The sequence below is a fragment of the Stegodyphus dumicola genome, chromosome 2 (assembly GCF_044657685.1).
Source record: "Stegodyphus dumicola isolate Sdum_Otavi_A_Nest chromosome 2, ASM4465768v1".
NCBI lineage: Eukaryota > Metazoa > Arthropoda > Arachnida > Araneae > Eresidae > Stegodyphus > Stegodyphus dumicola.
Genome location: NC_140769.1, coordinates 133,379,291 through 133,402,168, shown reverse-complemented (window position 1 = coordinate 133,402,168; position 22,878 = coordinate 133,379,291). Strand labels below are relative to the sequence as shown.

Below are 22,878 nucleotides of genomic sequence, written 5' to 3'. Positions count from 1 at the left end.
GATTTATATATAGCATTGATTAATAAAAAATGTTTAATAAAATAAATGTGCAATAATCTCATTATTTAGAAATGCCTTATCATTGCTTTTATATTTATGAAAGATATTTCCCTCTTTACTTGGTTCACCGTATTCAAATCTAGAAGACCAATGAATGGAATGATAACCCAATAATTCACTCCCAGCTTCAAATTTAGTGAATGGGCTGGCTGTTTAAGCTGCAGCAAGCTGTGAAAATTTTAACAAAGGGCTCATACTTTATCTTATGAAAAAAAAGTATCAGTGTCTAACTGTTTAACATTTTAGAGTGTAGGGTTTATATTTATTTTAACTAACATTTATTTTAAGTTTAAAACTACCTTTCCTGTCAAGCCTTACTTTCCCCTGGAACTGCCAATGCCAGAGTAAGTAAATTTTAGTAGAATGCGCAAGGATTCAAATTATCAGTGGAAGTATTCGGAGTAAAATAGAAAGGAAACGAGTTCGAGGTGTGCTGTTCTTACTTCACGAGCGCGGAGGTAGTTAGCGAGAAATTGAAGAACCCCGCGTTTCGGCCTGTGTGCTTGCCTGGAAGAATTGTTAATGGTTCAATGTGATCTTCAAGTTTGCTGAATTAGCAGCGGTATTGTAAAACGCGGTGAGGTTAGTTACTTTTAGAAAGCCTCGTAGTTAGAGTCTTGTCATTAGTTTCTTTTCAGGTTCTTATTTTTATTTTACCGCCGAGTTGGCGTAGTTTGTGAGCGTCAAGAGCACGCACTTGTAATTTATTACGTTGAATAAAAAGGGACTTAAACCCTTCACAAGACTCTGTCATTTATCCAGTTTCAACAGTCACCTCTTGGTTGCGTGCAAGTTGGAGGCGCGCAACGCTACATTGGCGCCCGAACACTTATCGAACTGAAATGGCCGAAAATTGGATGGAAGCCGCTGGACAACACCAAGAAATGACAAGCCAATTGGACGGATTTGGATACCTGGTCCAGACTTTGAGAGTGTCAATCAAGCCAAACGTCAATTTCGACGGAAAAAATTCGGTGGCGATATTTCTAGAAGGCCTAGAAAATCACTTTCAGCTCTACCCTGTGCCTGAAAGACAAAAAGTTGCCATCGCCACATCCGCACTAAGAGGACAGGCCGCGCTATGGTGGAAAAATATAGGCAAATTTTTATTAGGGGAATTTGGCAGCCAGACATATACATTTGAAAATTTCAAAAAACCGTTAGTAAAGGCCTTCCCCATAGTGAAAGATCGAGCAAGGCTGGAAGCCGAACTATATAGTTTCTATCAACGGGATATAGAAGATTTGACGGACTTTATTCTACGAAAAATTAAGCTGACGGATATGCTGTATGGGAAGAAACCCGATGCGGAGATCATTGAAATAATCTTACCAAGATTGTTACCCGCTGTTCAAGACTACTTCGAAATTAGAAACCCAAGCACATTGCAGGAGCTCTTCGAATTGGCGGTGAAGTTTTAAAATCGCAGAATAGTGGAAAAAGCTAGAGGGGCAACGTATTCTCAAAGTACCCGAAGGAAATCTTCAAATGAGGAAACCAGAAATGGAAATCGCTCTTATGGGGGAAAGAGCTATCAAGCTAACTCATCGAAACTCGAAGGTCAAGGCCCAAAGAGAAAATTCGAAAATAAACATCCGCGTACCCAGAAGGCACAGATTGAAAGGAAAGCTTTAAACGACTAGAGGGGCCTGTGAAAGGGAGGGTCCAGACCCCGGAAGTTTTAAAAAAACCCTCAAAAAGACATTTAAATACGGTCATCGTAAAAAACTCACATCTACCAATTATACAAGTCCTGGTTGGCGATGTACCAGTAGAAGCCCTCATCGATACAGGAGCAGAAGGAAATTTTATGAGTGAAAATTTCTTCAAAAAGAATTTTTATAGGGTACAATTATTTAAAACCAAAAATACGGAAATTATAGCGGCGCAAGGAAAAACATGTCACTGCATCGGGAAATTATCATTAAACATACAGGTAAAAGAGGAAAGCCTCAAAGTATTAATTTTTGTAGTGAAGAATCTGCAAAATCCTCTTATTTTAGGTATGGAGTTTTTAAGGGCCGCGAGGGCCAAATTGAATTTTCAAGACAGTTCCGTGGTGCTGGAGATGGACCAGAGGGTGGTGGAACCTGTGGAGAAACCGTAAGTGGATCTTAGCCATCTGAATGACCATGAAAGGCAAGCAATACAGCAAGTGGTGAGTAATTTTTCTAACTTGTTTTCAGAAAAGCCGGGAAATTGTCAAATAGTTACGCATAAGATACAATTAACTGCCGAAAAACCTTGTAGGACTAAACCTTATCGGTACGACAAACAAAAAGACGTAATCATCGAAGAACATATTCAGGAGATGTTAAAGAATAAAATAATAATGCCCATAAATAGTGAGTACGCGAGTCCAGTCGTACTATGTAGGAAAAAGAACGAGTTTCCTCCTTCGGATAAAAGGGCTTGGAGGTTTGCTATCGATTACAGAAAACTAAATAGTATTACTAAATTTCCAGTTTACCCTTTGCCGGTTATAGAGGAAATTATTAGACAGATCAAATCGACAAGATACATGTCTACTTTGGACTTAACGTCTGGCTACTATCAAATAGCTATGAGACCCGAAGACGTACATAAAACCGCGTTTATAACAAAATCGGGCATTTATGCATTTTTACGCATGCCCTTTGGGTTGTGTGGGGCCCCATCAACATTCCAGAGAGCTATGGACATTGTTCTAAAGCCTGTCCTAGGAAAATAAACTTTAATTTATCTAGATGATATAATTATAACGAGTAGTACGTTGGAACAACACATTAATGATCTAGAAAAAGTTTTTAAATTATTAAAAGAGGCCGGTCTTACAATTAACGCCTCAAAATGCAAGTTCGCAACTAAAGAACTTAAATATTTCGGTTATAAAATTTCACAAAAGGGTATAGAAATGCAAGATTCAAAAATAAAAGCCATCAAGAATTTCCCACCGCCCAACACCGCCAAGAAACTTTCTTCTTTCCTTGAGTTATGTTCTTACTATCGGTCTTTCATAAAAGATTTCGCTGATATTGTTGAACCACTCTTAGTAATCAAAAGAAAGAGAGGTAAATTTATGTGGACAGCGGAAGCAAATACAGCATTCGAAAGATTAAAAGAAGCGCTCATCAATGCCCCTGTTTTAAAATTCCCGGAGGGGGACGAAAACCTGGAAATTGCAGCAGATGCGTCAGACTATGCGGTGGGTGCGGTTCTTATGCAGAATAGCCATCCTCTGGCATTTTTTAGTAAAACATTGAATCAGACACAAAGGAATTATACAGCTACAGAAAGAGAAACATTAGCCGTATTAATGGCTGTACACAAATTTCGAGTTTATTTCGGCAAAGTGGCAGTAACAGTCTTTTCGGATCATGCGGCTGTTGGTAGACTTTACTCGGGGAAAAACCTAACGCCCAGGTTAATAAGATGGGCTTTAAAACTCCAAGAATATAATATCAGAATAAAATATAAACCGGGTAAGGAAAACAATGTAGCTGACGCACTTTCTCGTATAAAACTGGACGAGGAAGGAAATGAACTTAAATGCGCTGTGTTAACTTCAAAAATTTTAGATTCTAGAGATACGATTATCACTGAACTGAAAGCTGATCCTGAATTTGGAAATATCTATGCATATTTGAAAGACCCCGAAAGCTTTGAGCACACAGATATCGATGCGATAAGAAATAGAGCAGAAAACTATGAAATAATAGATAATTTATTATTTTATACGAAAACAACAAACGAAAATCTTGAGTACAAACCAGTCATCCCAGCCTCACTTCGATTAAGCATTTTGAAGGAATTACACGACGCGAAAACAGCGGGTCATTTAGGGGTCAGAAAGACTTTAAAAAGGGTACGCGAGGTGGTATATTTCCCGCAATTATACAAAATAGTAACGGCGTATGTCAGGTCCTGCAATCAATGTCAGTTAATAAATGATATTAATTACAGCCCGGCCGGGTACTTAAATAGCATTCGCGCTACATTTCAGAATGAAATTTTAGGCATAGATCTTCTTGGTCCCTTCCCCCAGAGCGAGTTAAATAAAAATCGTTTTCTTTTAGTAATAATAGATTATTTTTTAAAATGGACAGAAATTGTTCCACTTAAACGCGCGTCAGCCAAAACAGTCGCAGATGCATTCTTACACAGATACATTTTAAAATACGGTGCACCGATAAAAGTCATTAGCGATAACGGAAAACAATTCATTAGTCAAATATTTGAAAACATATGCAATGGACTTGGCATACGCCATATCAAAATGGTTCCGTATAGACCACAGGCAAACATAGCAGAAAGAATGAATAAAAACATAGTAAAAATAATTCGCAGTTACGTGAGCACACATCACAAGGGCTGGGATGGCTACATAAATGAATTAGCTTATGCTTTAAGAATGGCAAATCACGATACTACGGGAAAAACCCCAGCAGAATTATTTTTAGGCAGAAAGTTAATTACGCCTTTAGATAAATTATTCTTTGTGCAACAAAGAGAGCAAGAGTTTAAACAGAAAGATGTGCAAAAACTGATTGATCAGGCGCTTAAAAGCTCGGATACGGCAAGAAATAAGCAAAAAGCATATTATGATAGAAAACGCCATGAAGCAGATTTTAAAGTTGGGGATAAAGTATTGAAGCGGAAATTTTTTTTATCAAGTGCCCCAGACAATTTTACGGCAAAGCTAGCTCCAAAATTTGAAGGCCCCTATGTAATTCAGGAAATCAAAGGAGTCGTATTATATCTTAAGAACGAGAGAGGGGAGATCTGTAAAGCAAGTCCCGACCAGGTGAAAAAATACTATAATCCAAATGATTTTGAAATCCTTAAAAGTTTCTTGCAGGACTCAAGTCTAAACGAAGTAGAAGGTCCAGAAATAACAACAACTGTTCCACCACCCAAGAAGCAGAGAACTGAAGAGAGACCTAGCCCTTCTACAACCCGGACGACGGTATCAAAAAGAAAAAATAAAAACTTTCAAACTCCAGCATTTAAGAAAAACAAGAATACAGATGCACCGTGTAAAGAAACCGTGGTAAAGAGCAAAACACCACCTACAACGGATCGCAGGAGAAATTATACACCAAGGAGAACGCGCCCAGGGCCAGAGAGTCAGGTGCCAGCAAGGCCGCCGTTCCGGAAACTGAAACGGCAGCAGGAGGAACAAAAATACCAGGAACAACAGAAGAAATTCAAGAAGGACTCCAGACCGGAGGACGTCAAGACCAGCCGTCCCATGGAAAAACGGAAACGACAACAACCCGATGATTACTGCGCCAAGAGGCCAGCATGCAGAGGACGCAAAAGAAAAACTAATGTGGACGACAGTCGGAGGTCAGTAAGGAGAAGATTGACGTCCATGAAACCTCTAACTTGGGAATAATATTGCCAGAAAAGAATGACGGAGTTTCAATCATCGAAAACTCAAAGATAAGTTAAAATCTTCTATAAATTTTTTTTTCTCTTTTGTTCCGAAATGTTATGCATAAGTACGAAGTTCTATGTTTTGACGAAAGTCAATATGTCTCGGTTGAGACTTAGTTTTGTTTTACTTTATTTAGCTAAGGCAAAAGTATTATATTCTTTAAGTATAAAAGCTAAGAACAAGCATTTTCTGTTGGTTGAAAGACTAATTCTGTTATGTTAAAGCCAAAATTTGGCCGAAGATAAAAATAACTTCGTATTCTTGTATTAATAAGAATTTTAGTTTCAGTGCCGCCAGCTTGGCGAAGAATGAGTAAAGTAAAAATTTATTTCTCTTATTCATTTTATGGTAAATTGTAAAAATCATATGTATTAAAATTTTGTAAATGTATGTAAATAATTGAATGTTATGTAAAAGTAGAATTTAGTCTAGAAGCATAAAATTTTAGATGCTAAAAGTAAAATGCTCAAAAGGAATGAATTCGAAATTTAAGTATTAAACTGTAGATAAAGTCATGCTTTAGAGCGAAAGCCTGCATGTTTAAAGATGAATGAGGGGAAAGTTAGAATGAATGTGTTTTGTAGGGTTCTCCACCTACACTTGAATTTTTAAGAATGTTAAAGTAGCTCATTGAGTTGTAGAATGTCGAGTAAGGTGTGTCTATTTGGTCGTTGAATTCTAACAAATCGTGGTGGTTAGGGGAAATGTTGTAACACTAAAACACGAATATTCCGGTTTGACACCACACATGGTGGAGAGCCAGGGTAAAGTTAAATTAATGCGTGAAAAATTTAATGAATGTGAATTAAGCAATAACTAAAGAAAACAAATCCTTTAAAAACAAAAATTTATTGTGTCAAGAAAGTGTAACTTATAATGTATTTAGAAAGATACTGATACTTATTCCTTCCAGATGCTGGAAGGAAAAGACCAAGATTGATTGATGAAGTCCAGGAAAAGTTGCTGTAAGAAGAGATAGTTATAAGTATACACAGAAATTTAGTATACAATTTGTTACATAAGTTTTTTTTGTGTAAACGAGGTTCTCGAGAGTTAGTTCAGAATTATAGAAACTTACAACAGGTCGTTTGTAGGACCTGCTTCCAAGTTTTCCAAATTCTGGCAGCGGCAAATGTAGGGTTTATATTTATTTTAACTAACATTTATTTTAAGTTTAAAACTACCTTTCCTGTCAAGCCTTACTTTCCCCTGGAACTGATTATGCCAGAGTATGTAAATTTTAGTAGAACGCGCAAGGATTCAAATTATCAGCGGAAGTATTCGGAGTAAAATAGAAAGGAAACGAGTTCGAGGTGTGCTGTTCTTACTTCACGAGCGCGGAGTTAGCCAGAAATTGAAGAACCCCGCGTTTCAGCCTGTGTGCTTGCCTGGAAGAATTGTTAATCGTTCAACGTGATCTTCAAGTTTGCTGAATTAGCAGCGGTATTGTAAAACGCGGTGAGGTTAGTTACTTTTAGAGAGCCTCGTAGTTAGAGTCTTGTCATTAGTTTCTTTTCAGGTTCTTATTTTTATTTTACCACCGAGTTGGCGTAGTTTGTGAGCGTCAAGAGCACGCATTTGTAATTTATTACGTTGAATAAAAAGGGACTTAAACCCTTCACAAGATTCTGTCATTTATCCAGTTTCAACAGTCACCTCTTGGTTGCGTGCAAGTTGGAGGTGCGCAACGCTACAAGAGAAACAGAAAATATAAATAATTTGAATAAACAAGAAAATATCTTTTAAACGTTTAAAAAAATGTAAATTAAAAAATTATAAGCATTACAAAATATTCTCAGTCATTCCGTCCATTAGCCACCACAAGTAAAAAAAAAAAGTTGCATAAAATTAAACTTCACCAACCCGAGACTTTCACTAAATTTTTAGCTGAGAAATTACACCCCTTTAAGCGAATCAAAATTGAGTCATAACAACCAAGAACCCGCCTACCCAGCTGTATCCAGCGTGAGAAAAACCACTTGACCTCCCCAGCTAGCAAGGGTAAAATTAACAGATAAGAATCCAATTGCTGAAACTTTACAAAACACCCACTGTCCAGTAGAAACTGAACTATTTGACAATTGCAACAAACACAAAGTGAGAAAGAAAAAGTGAACGAGAACGGCCAAAATTTACAACTTCCTTTACTGCCCATTAGTGAAAGCCCCCCTCAATGAAGATATTCGAAAACACAGTAAACTGCCCTCAGTTCTACTATTATCGTAAAAGCCATTTGTTAAAAAAATAAGGTATGCGTGCCAATCACAATATTTACTTGATGTTAGTTGGTAACAGTAGTGTTGTCGTTATACCTACAGCTTGAAAATACTCCAGATTACGAAGATGAAGGCCAATCAGTTACACAGATAAAAGATGTTGTTAACAACCTAGACCCTGAAGTTGAAGCAGCAGTCAGAAATCCTACCCATGGGAGTGAGAGAGGTGAAAAAAGAAACACTAGAATTCCTAAATGTTTTGAAGATTTTTATCTGTACGATGCCCAAGCGATATAACAATCTGAAGAAAAGGACCCAGTAACTCTAAAAGAATGTCCTGAAATCACCCGAAGCTAACATGTGGTTAAAAGCCATAGAGGAAGAAATTCAGAACCTCACTCAAGCTCAAACATGGGAACTAACTACTAAACCACCAGGAGCCAAGGTAATACCATCCAGATGGTTGAAGAAAAAAGATGAGACTGGGACCCAAGCAAAGTTCAAAGCCAGACTGGTGGCAAAAGGCTATCTGCAAATACCCAGAGTGGACTTTCAAGACACCTTTTCACCAGTCATCAAACTGAAATCTATAAGTTTACTGCTTGCCGTAGCTACACAGAAAAAGCTAGAGGTTCACCAAATGGATGTGACAGCTGCATACCTTAATGGAATTCTAAAAGAGGACATATATATGGCACAGCCAGAAGGCTGCATTAAGAAAGGGAAAGAACACCTTGTCCGCCACCTGAAGAAAAGCATTTATGGTCTCCGACAATCAGGACGTGCATTGAATACTTACTTGAACGACTTTCTGATCCAGTATGGATTGAAAAGATCAAAAGCAGACCCTTGTATTTACTTTTGTCATGAGAAGAACAACAAGGAGTTTATGTTGATGACCTCCTGATAGTTGGAAACATGCCAGAGATAAATGAATTCAAGGAAAGTATCAAGAAAAGGTTCAAAGTCAAGAACCTAGGCCCAGCAAGCCATATCTTATCCATGCAAATATGCAAAGAAGAAAATGGATCATACACACTAGATCAAATCGCTTATGTATCAGAGATCCTAGAAACATTTAAAATGACTGAAGCAAAATGTGCATCAATGCCACTGGACCCCAGCATAAAATATAAGAAGGTAGATGAACAGCAGTGGGAGGAAATCAAAGAAAACAGCAAGGAAATTCCTTACAGACAAGCTATAGGAAGTCTACTTTATCTGACTTGTGGTTCTCGCCCAGAAATGGCTTATTCTTCCACCTATATCAGCCAATTTAATGAAAAACACACTGAAGAACACTGGAGAGGTGTGAAGCACATTCTAAGATACCTAACGAGAACACGACACAGAAAGTTGAGGTTCCAGAAGACAGGTGTGCCACTTCAAGTCTACTCAGATGCTGACTGGGGAGGTGACAGAACTGACCATAAATCTTACAGTGGTTATATAATGCTACTCGCAGGTGCTCCAATCTCATGGTCAAGCAAGAAGCAACCCACAACAGCTATATCGTCAACAGAGTATGTGGCAATGTGTCACACTGCCAAGGAAATCCTATGGATTTAAAATTTGATCAAGGAAATCTGTAGTGAATTCACCTAGCTTCCCCTCAAAGAGCTGCTTCACCTCAAAAAGTGCTAGTCGACAACCAGGGAGCAATATTCCTAGCCAAGAACTATGTTACTTCTGAAAGAAGTAAGCACATCAATATTAAATTTCATTTTCTGAGAGGCCTAGTGAAAGAAAATGTGATTGTATTTGATCATGTGCCATCCAGCGACAATCTCGCTTATCTCCTAACTAAGCAGACTTCGAAAAAATTTTTACGTGACATGAACTAAGTCAGGACTTGTATGTAAAAATGATCTCCTTCGAAGTTTGTGACTGACCATAAACCATTATGGTTGTAACTGTGTAGAAATTTGACTTAAAACTCCAGAAAGAAGCTTAGATACTAATTTTTCTTACTTATTTCTATGTAAATATTGTGTTTCCTAGTATAACTCAATATGTGTTCATTTAATGACACAATTCATAAGTAGAGGTCAATAGTGTTTAAGCATGTAATAGCAGCTACATTGTTTTTCTGTAAATGTGTACAACCACAGCATGATTAATTTTTTATGGAAGTATCTTGCACATAGTGTGATTGTCAAAAGGGCGTGTTAAAAAAATAAGATATGCATGCCAATTACAATATTTACTTAATGTTAGTTGGCAACAGTAGTGTTGTCCTTATCTGGTGTGCATTACTGTGGATGCTCATTTCCATGTAACCAAAATATTCCCAATATATTTGATTGTTCAACCTGGAGTATGCCATTTATTTAACACACGAACAATTTAAATTTTAACACCATTAACCAGGTGTCATTTCCATCCAAAGAAATGTTCAAAAGAAAAGTTTTCCTGTCTTGTTACAAAAACCTACCGTTGAAAAAATATCCTGCTAACGCTTTGAACAATTTATGAATACACTTTTTACAATTTCAAATATAAATGAATTACAAATAAAAATACTTAATTATTGATAGCTTAAAAACAAAACCTGAATACACCTAACAATTTGCGACATAACAAACTTACTCACTTCCATATGCTTAGTATCTGATAATTTAACCGTATGCTGCTCACTCTCCATCAGCTATTGGAGAGCTTGGCGAGTAAAAATGCAACAGCTTCTTTGCAAAAGAAAACCCAACATTCTGAATACCTCTTTTTTTTAAGTAAGCAGATTTTAAAAAAGATGATTAAAAGAACAATGTGAAAGGAGAAAAAAAATGCTAATGCTTAATAACTGACATTTGCAAATAAAATTGAGAAACAAAAGTCTTCAAAAACAAATGTAAGCCACTCTAAATCAAGAGTGATCTATTCTTTTAAATTTCTAACAGAAGGATTAGTACAGTGCAAAGTCCGAGATCCTGACTTCCGGGATTCCTGATTAGGGATTTTGAAGGATATTAGGTCATCAGTTTAAATCTAACAAGATAGCATGTAGAAATTCTAAAATTAAAAATATGAAATTGTGATTTATGAAATAATAATGCATTTATGATCAAAATCATAAATGCTTCAAAATTACAAAAAAAGAGTATTAAAATTTAAAAAAAAAAAGCTTATTATTTATTAGTTAAAACAAGTTATTAGTTAAGATAAGTTATTAGTTAAAATAAGTTTATTAGTTAGGATATAAAGTATTATAAGATATAAAATCAATGACGCATATATGTAGAATGTTTCGGTTTGAGATGTATACAAAGCAGATACGGATTGGAGCCAAATTCTCAATCGTACAAAATTTATGCTACAATGACTGTTTCTTCAACAACAAGGTACAGCCAAATACCGAAAATCCGCGAACTATTGAAATCTGTGTTGCCTCTCAAAATATAAACATTCAGTTTATAGGTTCCAGAAACCGCAACATTGAGTACGAAATATCGAAGAAAAAATACCTACCGAATAACGACGTCATAACGGAAATTATTGACATAATAATTGACAAATAAAAATGTTTAAAAAATAAGATAAAAGTTTTTTCCCTCTAATCTCTGCATCGAGATAAAAAAGCAGACGTTTCACTCAACTCTTCGTTCAAGTTCACGATTCATGTTATTGTATTTTCTGAGCTTTGTTATTTCAAAAGTTTGTTTAGTGCGGCCTTTTTTTTTTTATACTGATATTTTGTAGATAAACTAAGAATATTTTAAATTTCAGCCCTTTTTAATACAATGACAGATAAGAAATGCACTTATGATTTTACTGCTTGCAACATTGAAAAATGTAAACAGGTTGCATTGACGGTAATGCAAAAAATGCAAATTCTGCAAAAGATGGAGGCAGGTGCTTTAGAGCAGAATGGTATGGAATTGCGACACCATTGTGTGTGATATACGGAAAAATAAAGAAAAGCTGTTGATATTTTATAGCAACAGTGATTCTAACACCAGAATCCAAAAATCTTTACATGAGGTGAAATCGGCAAACCTCGATGCTGTGTAGTACATATAATACAACGAATAATACAGTCAAAAGTCGTTAATCTGGACTCGTCGGCACTTCAGCGATTCCGGATTATAAATCATCAGTTTAAATCTGGTAAGATGGCATGCAGAAATTCTAAAATTAAAAATATTAAACCGTAATTTATGAAATGAAGAACAATTATGATTTAAAGGGTATCAAAATTTACAAAAAAAAAAAAAAAAAAAAAAAAAAAAAAAAAAAGCTTAATATTTATTTGTTTACTTTATTAAACATTTCTTTCAATGTAAGTTGTTTATGTTGCTTCGTTTTATGTGATAATACTTTCTCTTTAATTCTATCAACAGACATAATTTCTTGTTCAGTTACAAAGTTAAGCTGTTCAAGTCCTATAATTGCTGTGTCGAGAATACCGACAAATTTGTCAATCGAAATTTTTTCGTTTTCAATAACCTCTGTGTCACTTTCTTGACTATCGGAAGCGAATTATAATGACGAGGAATTTGATTTAAATCATATCAAAGACGGAGTAAATCGAGATGAAATATTACATTTAGTAAGGAATTATAAGCCAAATAAAATAAAAACATCTGCCCAGAAGATAAGGATAGTGTAGACAGAACAACTTCCAATTCATAGCGTGCCGTGGTGTCCCCCCCCCTGCAGAGCAGCACGAAATTGATAAACAGATTTCGGAATGGTTAGAGAAACGAAGGATATGCCTTTAGATATTTTTTGCAGCAATTCCCCTTTTTGTTTAATGGACTTCGAAACATACTTTGCTTTGTAGATCCTTTACATATTAGTAAATATATATCGGAAATTCTATTTGACATAATCGAAAGTTCAAGCTTACTTTTATAAAATTGCTCTAACAGTCTGCAAAAAATAATAAGCCGGATCCAATTCGAAGATTAACGAACAACGCAATCTGCAACATTAACTGAATTAGATAATTTTAGCTTAGCTTATACCGTCCGTTATACATTAAACGCACATGCGTAAACGTATTATGCGCATGTGCACACGCATATTCGCAGCCGTAAAGGTCTTACGCGCACGCGTCAACGCGATGCATGCATAGAAACTTTGCAGCTTTGAGGTCCGGATTATGGGTGTCCGAATTAACGACTTTTGACTGTATGATGCAATAACATTTTAATGCATATAATAAATTATTACAATAATGTATATAATAATTTAATTAAATGTATCTAATATGCCTTAATAATTTTCACTTTTAGTCCAAATATCATGCTTTATCTTTTCTATCGTGAAATCCGCACAACGTCTGGTCCCATGCTTTGCGGATTTCTGCACTTCTACTGTATTTTATTTAATGCCGAATTTGGACTCTCTACATGTTTTATTATGCGTGGGGCAGGGAATCAAATGTGCACGTGTAAAACATAGGAAAAAAATTGGACGCCCGGATCTCATACTTTGTACTGCAGAAGTTTAGCAGAATATCTGCCAGCTTTCATAGACATTCATCGACAGGAAAATACATAAATACCAGAAAAACATATCCATTTCTTTCAAAACATATAGATTTCTTATTAAACCAATGTAAGTCTTAGACTGAATTTTGTTTAATTTAAAAAACACTCACTGATTCGTTAGTTGTTTTATGATTTGACATATTTACAATATTACTATTACGTATCTCCTCCATTAATAAGTGTGCAAACTGTTATTTCATTTTTAAGTAGCTTGTTATCTGAAGTTAGCTTTTAAACAGAGATATTCACACACACATAGGTTATATTTATTTTACAGAAAAAAAAAAAAAAAAAAAAAAAAAAAAAAAAGAACAGGTTCATCACTGAACATACAGAAAAATATATGCAACACACTTAAACACATGTAAGTTTACAACTGGCATGACATATAAATAAAAACTACATACTTTTTGACTAGAAATATTTCTTTCTTTTTTCTTGTGTCTGCCTTTCTTTTTAGATCTTGATAATGAATTCCTAATCGGAGGAAATGCCTGCAGAAAAACAACATAAAACTTTAAAAAAATATATTCCTACGAAAAGAAAAATGAAACATACATTTTTGCGTAACACAGATACAGTTTTAAGTTATATCAAGACTTAGCCTACGTCTTCATCATTAGTTTTATTAAGTTTTAGTTCTTCTTCTTTTTTCCTCATTTCTTTTTCCCAATTATCTAAATCCATTAAATATTTCTGTAGATCCTCAGAATTTTCTCGCATTTGGTTTTGAATATCAAGAACATTTTGATCACTCATTTCGTAACAGTTGAGTAACAACTTGAACACATTACTTCTTACCGCGAAATATTTGGATACCAAACTTGTATGAAAACGCAAATTACTAAAATATTGCCACTAGTAGAATACTTATTTAAAATTGAATTTTCATTAACTCTAATAAAAGTGTTATCGATTTAAAATGTAATTATAAATTCTGAATAATATGTTAATTCACTACCTTATTTTTGATAATGTAAGTCACACGCGTTGTCTGCTTCATACGTTACTATAAATTCTGAATAATTTGTCAACTTACTACTTTGTTTTTGATAATGTAAATTACACAGGTTGTCTGTTTTATACGAAACTATAAATTCCGAATAATTTGCAAGTGATAATTTGGTTCTTAAAAATAAAAGTACCAACTTCTCATTATGTTTATTATTTTAAATTATTTGCAAATATCCTTCAACAACATTTCTTGTCAGACAAATTTGTTTTTGTAAGACGCAAATTAAATGAATATTTTCATAAAACTTTTTACAATCAACTGAAACTAATCAAAGTAATATTACATTAATCTACGTTTTCTTTGCTTTAGGAAAAAGGATTTAACTAGTGCAAAACAAGACATTTTCCTCTCTGTCTGTCTGTCTAAGCGTTTTGAATTTTTTCGGACTGTTTTCGTTTCTCTTTTGAGTATTTTACATGTAGTTTGTATTATTATTTCCTCTTTGTAAATAAACTGAGAGTATGGATAGCCCAGCTGAGGTAAATATGCTGTTTCCTTAAGTATTAAATATAAATACTTTGATTTGCAGGAGAATTGAAAGTAGTCTTCAACCGGCATTATTTGTAGTTTCCTTCTGTCTAATAAGTCATGCCAAATTGTTGTTTTACAGTGCTTAATATGTTTATAGTTTACATATGTTGCCATATTCTGTTCTTTCTTATGAATCCAGAAGATAGTCATTGCTTTATAGTACTTAATATGTTTAGGCTAAGATGCCATATACCGTCCGGGATACACGTGATTGCCAGATGTAGCGATATTTTGCGTTGGATGGTTTAGTTTAGATTATTTTTGTATGGCAACCATTTTTATGTGGAAACTTTTATGGGGAATATGGTTTTATTTCATCATGATGTTGGTTACATCTTGAATAATGGCTTATAGTTCCATGAAGGAAGTTATTGAGTGATATCAGCCACATGTTTTAGAGTGTAATCAAGCTAAATTTAGTTCGAGAAGATATGTTGATGGTCTATGACATTTTGAAGGTGAATCTCGTCTAAGCAGAAGCTGGACTCAAGGATTAGCAACAATAACAGATATGTTGTTGGAAGTTATTAAGGAAGCATTTGTCCATGGTTGTCTTCATGCTGAAAGAGGTGTTTTTATGGGGTACAGGATTTTTGAAGCTAAATGTGACATGTGAGCGGCTCTCATAGTAAGATTCGGAAGAAAAATTGTGTTTCTGATGGATTTGCAGAAAAATTGTTGAGGGTACAGAATGTGGTTCTGAATGAAGTTTGAGGTTTGGATTCTGGTTTTCCTTCAGTAAGTTGACTTTAGAGGAAATTTTGGTAAAATCCTAGGAGTTCCCACACCTTTGGCAAGTGCAGAATCGCCCACTGCTTCGCGCGTTTCTCAAAATCGCCATTTTAAAATAACAACTCAAAGAATTGCAGAAACTCGGTATCCATGTACACATTGACCTATTTCCACTTAAAAAAACATCCCAAAATTGCACAAACTTGGCACTGCACCCTCCCTTGACCATGTACACATCGATATGCACCAAGCGTGTGGGCTCTGCTAGGATCCAACCGGAAATTTTTATTGTAACATTTGAAATTTTGAATCCTAGAAAGATGTCTAATGTAGCTAAGTTGTGGCATTTTGGTTCACATGCTTTCTGTGATTGGCGTTGTTTTACTAATGAAAGCATATTTTATTATATATTTGATATGTCTGTCCTTACAAGTTTTTATTTGAAATTAAAATTTTGTTTTTTTTTTGGAGAACTATTTTGAATGTTAAGTGAATTTGCTTTATTATTGTTTTAATTTTGTAGTTAGTTATTTTAATTGTTGCATTGCTTTAATTTTGTGTTATTTTTTTAATTTATTTGTGTTGAATCGTGCAAAAAATGCATTCATGAACATATTTCAAAAGATACAAAATGTGAAGATTTAATTAAAAATGACATTTTGTTGTGAATAAATGTAGAAAAGAGCAAAGTTTTCAAGTTTTGAATCATAAGTACATCATTTGGACTGTAGGTCTAGAGAATGATAATAATTGAAGTGGTGAGAATGGAATTGAGGATGAGATCATGAAGTGCAGAGGTATGTGTGAATGCTAGCCACACTGGAGGTGTTATTCAATAATTAGATCTATGTCCTAATGCTTCTACTATGGATTTCTCAGTGATAAAAAATTGATAGAATCATGTAGCAGCTGATACAGTTATAGGATTGTCATAAAAAAATAAGACTACCCCTGACCCCCAAAAATACTTGTAAAAAATTTGACAGAATTCTAAAATTTGCATAAATTTTCATGGAGATTGTTTATTCTAGCTGATCTTAAATATTTTTATTAAGGAATTAAATCTCATATCAGTTATTTTCTAAATAAAGGGGGAGGAATTCTACTAATGAAAGATTTGTTGAAATGTTAGTAGCAGTACTTGTGCACTAAGAATTTCAAATAAGTAATTTTTAAAAAGCCTTCTTGAAAGAAAAATTGGCATGATTTGAAATTTAGTTTATTAACCAAATTTTTGATTAACTGAAGTGGTTACAGTTCCAGTTACCTCAGATAATCGAAGGTGTACTGTAACTCTGAAGTAAATAAGAACATGTTTTGGAGGATTATTTACTAGAAATATACTGCCCTCCAAAAGTTAAAGAACAGCATATTTTTCAAAGCTCACTATTATAAAAATGTCAGTAACTTTTAAATTCACAGTTCATATGCATGACAGTAACAAAGTTTAAGAAAATATATGCAAAAACAATAGCTACCACTTTTATTTTATAGAAATGAATACTTATATAGGAGTTGGAGAAAAAAATGCCAAAATTGTAATTTTTTTCACAAGTGTTGATTTTTAGTTGTTATTAAAGTTTCATGGACAATATCCAGGAGAGTCTATCAGTGTCCATAAGAAGTCGTTTGTCCGATTCTTTGAGGTGGCAGGCCATCAGATAGATGGAAATGGGGATGTTATAAGCTGATGCTGCTAGACGTTTTAATGTCTCGCGTAGTGTTGTCCACCAACTATGAAATCAGTTTGAAGCTGAGGATTCTGTGTTTAGAAGACATGTTCCAGGCAGACCTAGAGTTACAACACCTGCGGGAGACCCAGGGCCAGATTTAGACTTGATAAGGCCCTAAGCTATTTGAGATATGGTGCTCTTTAAAATTCCAGATATTGTCAGTGCCAAATATAATTTTAAAATACTTAGAGGTTTTTTTCAGCTTCTTTCAGCGGAAGGGTAATTTTTTGGGGGTCTCCAAGCAGTTCTGTGGAGTTGGTAGGGAAAATGACCGACTCCGACTCCTGGAATTTTAACGACTCCGATTCCCTCATATATATGTAAACATATACACATGGGTTACAGCTTATTTTTTTAATGTAAAAGAAGTAATAGATGTTACAGGAAAAGAATTGATCACATAGCAAATTATTTATATTAATTAGCATTTATTACAAAATGGGAAATCTGGCATTAGTTATTTCCAAGAGACAGTCTTGCCACACTAAAGCAAGGAACATCAATCGTTAATATTGTATAGAGATTCTTCGCAATGGGTTTTGAACTTTTTCGTGAAGAAATCTTCAAAAGAAAAGGACAGTATATCAGCAATTGAAATTACTTCAGTCTATCATGAGATTAAGCACCATCATAGCCAGGATTGCACAAACAAATTGTAAAGCACTCTATTTCCAGATTCTTCTTTGGCAAAAAAGATTTCTTGTGGAAGAGCGAAATGTACAATGTATTTGCGAGAGTGTGCTTGCTTTTGCATCTCAAGAAATACTTTTAAATGAGATTTAAGGATTCGGAATTTTTTTCAGGTAGTGACTGGAAAAAACTCTTTTTCTTCTCCCGGATTTTCACAGCAAAGAGGTGGCAACGCTAGGCGTAATAGCATTATGTCTATGGAACCTTTTCTTCTTCACATAGATGTTCTTTGGTTAGAATAATCTCCATGTACGGTAGACACAGGATTTGGCGATATTATGATGAGCAGTAAATAGTTCATTTTGGTGTTGACGTCAATTTTCAAAATTGTGCCAAAGCCTTACCATATATTAGGATTTTTCCGCAAAATATTTTAAATAATGCCTTGTCATTTTACAGTAAAATAAAATAATCAGTCATCTAGGCTAACCATGTAATATAACTATATGCGCTAAAATATTGTTGATTATTCTAATTAATTTTTAAGTAATTTATTTTGAATGTTATCCATATAATTTCATGTTGTTTCTTCTCTCTAAATTTATTTATTATTAGTAAATAATACTTTCAAATTTCAGGAAATTTTCTCTGGCATAATCCTGAAATTAATTCCAGCAGTATGATGACATACCATCATGAAATTTACTGCACATATTTTTTGCTTATGTATGCTGCGAAATAAATATACAATACCTGAATTTATTAAAAAAAATATTAGATTTCATTCTTTCGTTTAGCTGCAAAATGTCTGGAAAAAAAAAAAAAAAAAAAAAAAAAAAAGCCTTTTTTTTTTTATTCCAGATTGGACAGATCTTCAGTGGAGAAAAGAACTCTTATTATAATAGTAATTAATGGTTTGGGGATGTAAGTCAAATGTAATTGGCAAATTTTTGTGTTTTCAAGTAATACCATAATTAATTTACCTCTTAGCACAGCCAACGTGCATTACACTGATGGACTGGAATTTCTTAAAACACACCAGGCAAACTTGGAAAAGTCAGGGAATTTCATTTCCCTGTTTAAGTGGCAACCCTGGTTTTAGTAAGTTTTAGTAAAACTTTTAACTAACAGGTGAGCGTTTCTGAGGATATTCGGATAACGGCAATTGCGAGGTTCCGGAAATCGAGTTGGGCGATAGGCGCCAAACATTTGGAAGAGTGTTTAGGTTGCCAGCCCAGATGTTAAGTAAGATAGGGAAAAGGAAAGGAATATTTTCTTTTTATATGGTTGTCCATCGATCATTCCTGTACATCGGATTACAGAGTAGCTACAGAAGATATTTCGCTTCAACATTATTTATGTGCTTCTTATGTCGCCTTATTGCATTTTACGAACTTTCAACAAAATTGCCATTTACTTCTACAGATTTGCTAGAAAAATTCTTCCTGTTACAATACTGCCTAAAACCTTACAGTATGCTACTCAATATTTGAAAAATTATCTTCTCATTATATTGGGATAGGGAGTCTTCCCAGGTGCCCACAAACATGAACTCTGCTCACGAAGCCATATGGTGTTGATACTTTGCGTTGGGTGTTGTGACTTAGCAGATAAATCTTTGTGCTGATGATCACATAACTTTATAAGTAGATATTTTTAATTCGCTGTTTAATTATTTTTCAAATAAATTAATTACACTTGTAATTAGAATAAGATAATTTTATTTTTATACAAGAAAATTACAAAATATGCTCTCTTTCCATACTTATATATATGACTCATGTTATCGCATGTGTATTTACATATAATTAATTTCTAGGTAAATTAATTAAAAAATATTTAAAATGTTTAATTATAGGCTTAAATAAATTAAACTTCTAATCAAAATAAAATAATTTTATTTTTATAGAATAAAATATGCTCTTTTTCTAACTTATTGTTCATATTTCCAGATAATTTCTAATTAAAATGAAATTTTTTTTAATTATCTACTTAGTATTTAAATATATGGGAGGCTGGCCATAACAAACAGGAATTAATTTCTAAATAAATTAATTGTACTTCTAATATGAATATATATATTTTTTTAATTTATGGAAGTCATTTGTTTAATCTAACCAAATGCCTTTTTTCTAATTATGGCCATGTATAAATACGATTAGAATTATTTAGAATATCAAAAGCTCTCCCGGGCTATTTGCTTAAGGAGAGGGAAGTCTGTTAGCCATGGCTTGACTCCGAGACGACCAGTGTGCAACAATTTTACCCTTCAGCAGCTACCCACCCTATATCATAAAAGGAGTTTTTTTAACTCCTCATAATCAAATTTATATTCAAATATAATTATTAAAAATGTAATAATCAGACTTCAAAATGATAGTAAATTAACCACTTAACAGTCTCTTTTTTCTGACATATTGTGTCAAAAAATAAGCATATTTTTCAAAAACAATTTTATTTTAAAATCGATTATAGAAACTCAAATCAAGAGTCAAAACTATTATAAGTGTTGAATTTATGAAGTTATGATAATTTTTATTTACAACGAAAAATTACATTTTTACTTAAAGTTGGCTTTTTTTCCGGTGAAATAAGCGATCTGGGAAACACTTTACAGAAATGGATATTAGAAAGAGAATTTATTATTATGCTTACATCTAATATCTTTCAAAATTCAGCTTTTGTATGAAAAATTTTAAAACACGGTGACAAGCATAGTTCAACATTGCAGTCGGGACAAAAATATCTAGTTTCTTTTCTCACTCTTTTTCCGAAATCGTTTCTTTTAGAGCAGCACACAAAGCACTGCCTCATTGGTCTCAGTTTTTTGTTGCTGGGAGCAAACACTTCTAAAAAGTGCCTTTCAGTCAATCGTAAGGGATTGGGCAAAATTCCTGGTTGTCATTTTTTTTCATTTACAGTCCCGTGTCTTTCAATCAGGCGATCAATTATATCAAGTCTGAAATTCAAATGCGAGTATTTTCCTCTATGCTTCTGATATAAAACGAATACATTCCACAGCGATACATCTAAAAGGTGGAAGAATATTTTTTTGTAATATTTCTTTCCTTTCTTCTTTGTGACTGGATAATTGGTGAGATGCTGACCCATTCTATCAACATCTCCCATGGTATTATTATATTCCATCACTACCTTTGGTTTCTTTCTGACTTCATCCTTGTAAGATGGAACTTCAATCATTATAGGGTTGTGTATTGTGGATAATAGAGATACAGCTTTCTTATCCATCCATTTCATTAGACAGACTTTCCCTCTTTGGTACGCACAGATTTCTCCTAATTTTAATTTTTTCTTCTGTAATTCCTTTGGAACGTCCTTTCTGGTAAGTTTGAGGGTTCCATATATATCTGTTTGATGATTGATAAGGATATCTGCAAGTTCTGGTGATATGTAATGATTGTCTGTCGTTAGGCAGTATCCTTTTTTCAATAGTGGCTGCATAAGTGTCATCACTACTTGAGAGGACTTGCACAAATGCTGGTAATTATCATCAAAAAGTGTATCTTTCCCAGTGTATATAATAAGTTGATACACATAACCTGACTTCGATTCACATAAAATAAAACTTTTTATGCCGAATTGTGATCTCTTTAGAGGTATATACTGTTTCCAGTGTAATCTTCCCTTGTACAGCATCAAACTCTCATCGATTGTAACATCTCTTTCAGGTGTGATAGTTTCTCGGTAACAAGTATTCAAATGCTTGATGATTGGCCACAGTTTCTGCAGTTTTGGACACTCATGTGTTTTAGCATCAAATTCGGTATCATCAGAAAAATGTAAATACCGGTGAATAAGATAAAAGCGTCGGTAAGACATAATTTTGGAAAAAAATGGAGTTGATGTTGAATGTCTCTTACTCCAGTATTGCTCAACTTCAGGCTTTTTCACAATTCCTTGTAAAATATTCAAAGCAAGAAACACTTGAATTTCGCGCTATGTTGTTAGTTCCCATTTTTTTCGCTCCGCTTTTCCTTCGTAGATTACTACTCCGAATGGTCCGATCTGCATATTTATTGGTTTCAGAAACTATAATTTCAAGAAGATTATCATCAAAGAAAATATCAAGAAAAGTCCGAAAACGAACTTTCATTACTTCCAGAATCATTTATAGAAATTTCAGATTCACTGTCTGATCCACTTTAAGAGTTATCATCTGTTATGAGGTGTTCAAAATCACTCATTCTTCTACTTTTCAGCTTCAAAAGAAATAGAATTTGCAGCGAGCTGTATAGTAAGCAGATTGAGTCAAAACGAAATGGCAACTTTCCCACGTAAAAGATAAACTAGAAACCAGATTTGCAATCAGATCTTTACTGGACTACTAGAGCCAAAAAGCCACAACTTAAATACTTGGGCGTTAGCAAGTACAATTTGCATAAACAAGTTAACACATTTAATTCTGGAAATGGAAAATAAGAAGTGATAGTACAGTTTTAACATAAAATAAACGTTAGTAAAACTTAAGATCTTTACAAAATCACTGTGTCTCCAATAACTCGAAAACACTTCATAAAGTTAGGACTATAGCTTTTATTTCGCATCTCTGTAACTACTTTAACACTTTCGCCACAAAAGGCGAGAACACTCACTTCACCAAGGCAAGAACAACTCTCAGTTTTTTTCACTTTTTGCTCAGCACTGCCTTCTGAAGGCATTTTCTGCATTTTGCAGTTTATATATCAAGGAGGTAAAACTGAACATCCTCCCGCCCATTGAAATTGCAAATTTCAATATGAGAATATCACAACAAATTTTGCAAAAGTTGAATAACAATAATATATATAATAATAAAACACATATTACAATAACACTGTTTAACAACTTAAATGATAATAATTATAACACAATTGCAATAATACACCATATAGTCTAACTATTGTTTTGGCAAAATACATATGTGACGACTACTCCTTTTAAGAAATTTTCCATTTGGTAACCGTAAATTGACAACTCTTGCCTTTCCATCCTTGCCTGGAAATATCTCACCAATTCTAGCAACCAACCATTTGATTGGTGGAAGACCATT

The 22,878-nt window shown here is 34.1% G+C and overlaps 2 protein-coding genes across 4 annotated transcripts in view; one reads left to right on the top strand and one right to left on the bottom strand.

Annotated features, from left to right (window-relative positions):
- LOC118190156 (RNA polymerase II-associated protein 3-like) overlaps window positions 1-14,217 on the bottom strand; it is a 62,875-nt gene extending 48,658 nt beyond the window's left edge. The window contains exons 1-2 of one of the 3 annotated variants that reach the window (XR_004758372.2): window positions 13,797-14,033; window positions 13,595-13,681 (exon numbers count right to left, since the gene is read on the bottom strand). Coding sequence is in view for 2 of the 3 variants with exons in the window: in XM_035360838.2 (XP_035216729.1) it covers window positions 13,595-13,681; window positions 13,797-13,946 (237 nt within the window). In the remaining variant the exon portion in view is untranslated. Of the gene's footprint in view, window positions 1-13,594; window positions 13,682-13,796; window positions 14,034-14,148 lie in introns of those variants that run through there. The other 2 variants (XM_035360839.2, XM_035360838.2) reach the window with 2 other exon arrangements.
- A 307-nt stretch (window positions 14,218-14,524) lies between these two features.
- The window catches only part of LOC118190155 (WD repeat-containing protein 18), a 79,534-nt gene continuing 71,180 nt past the window's right edge, over window positions 14,525-22,878 (top strand). Inside the window, exon 1 of the mRNA XM_035360837.2 lies at window positions 14,525-14,681. Coding sequence (XP_035216728.1) covers window positions 14,664-14,681 — 18 coding nt within the window. The 5' untranslated portion in view covers window positions 14,525-14,663. The remainder of the gene's footprint in view (window positions 14,682-22,878) is intronic.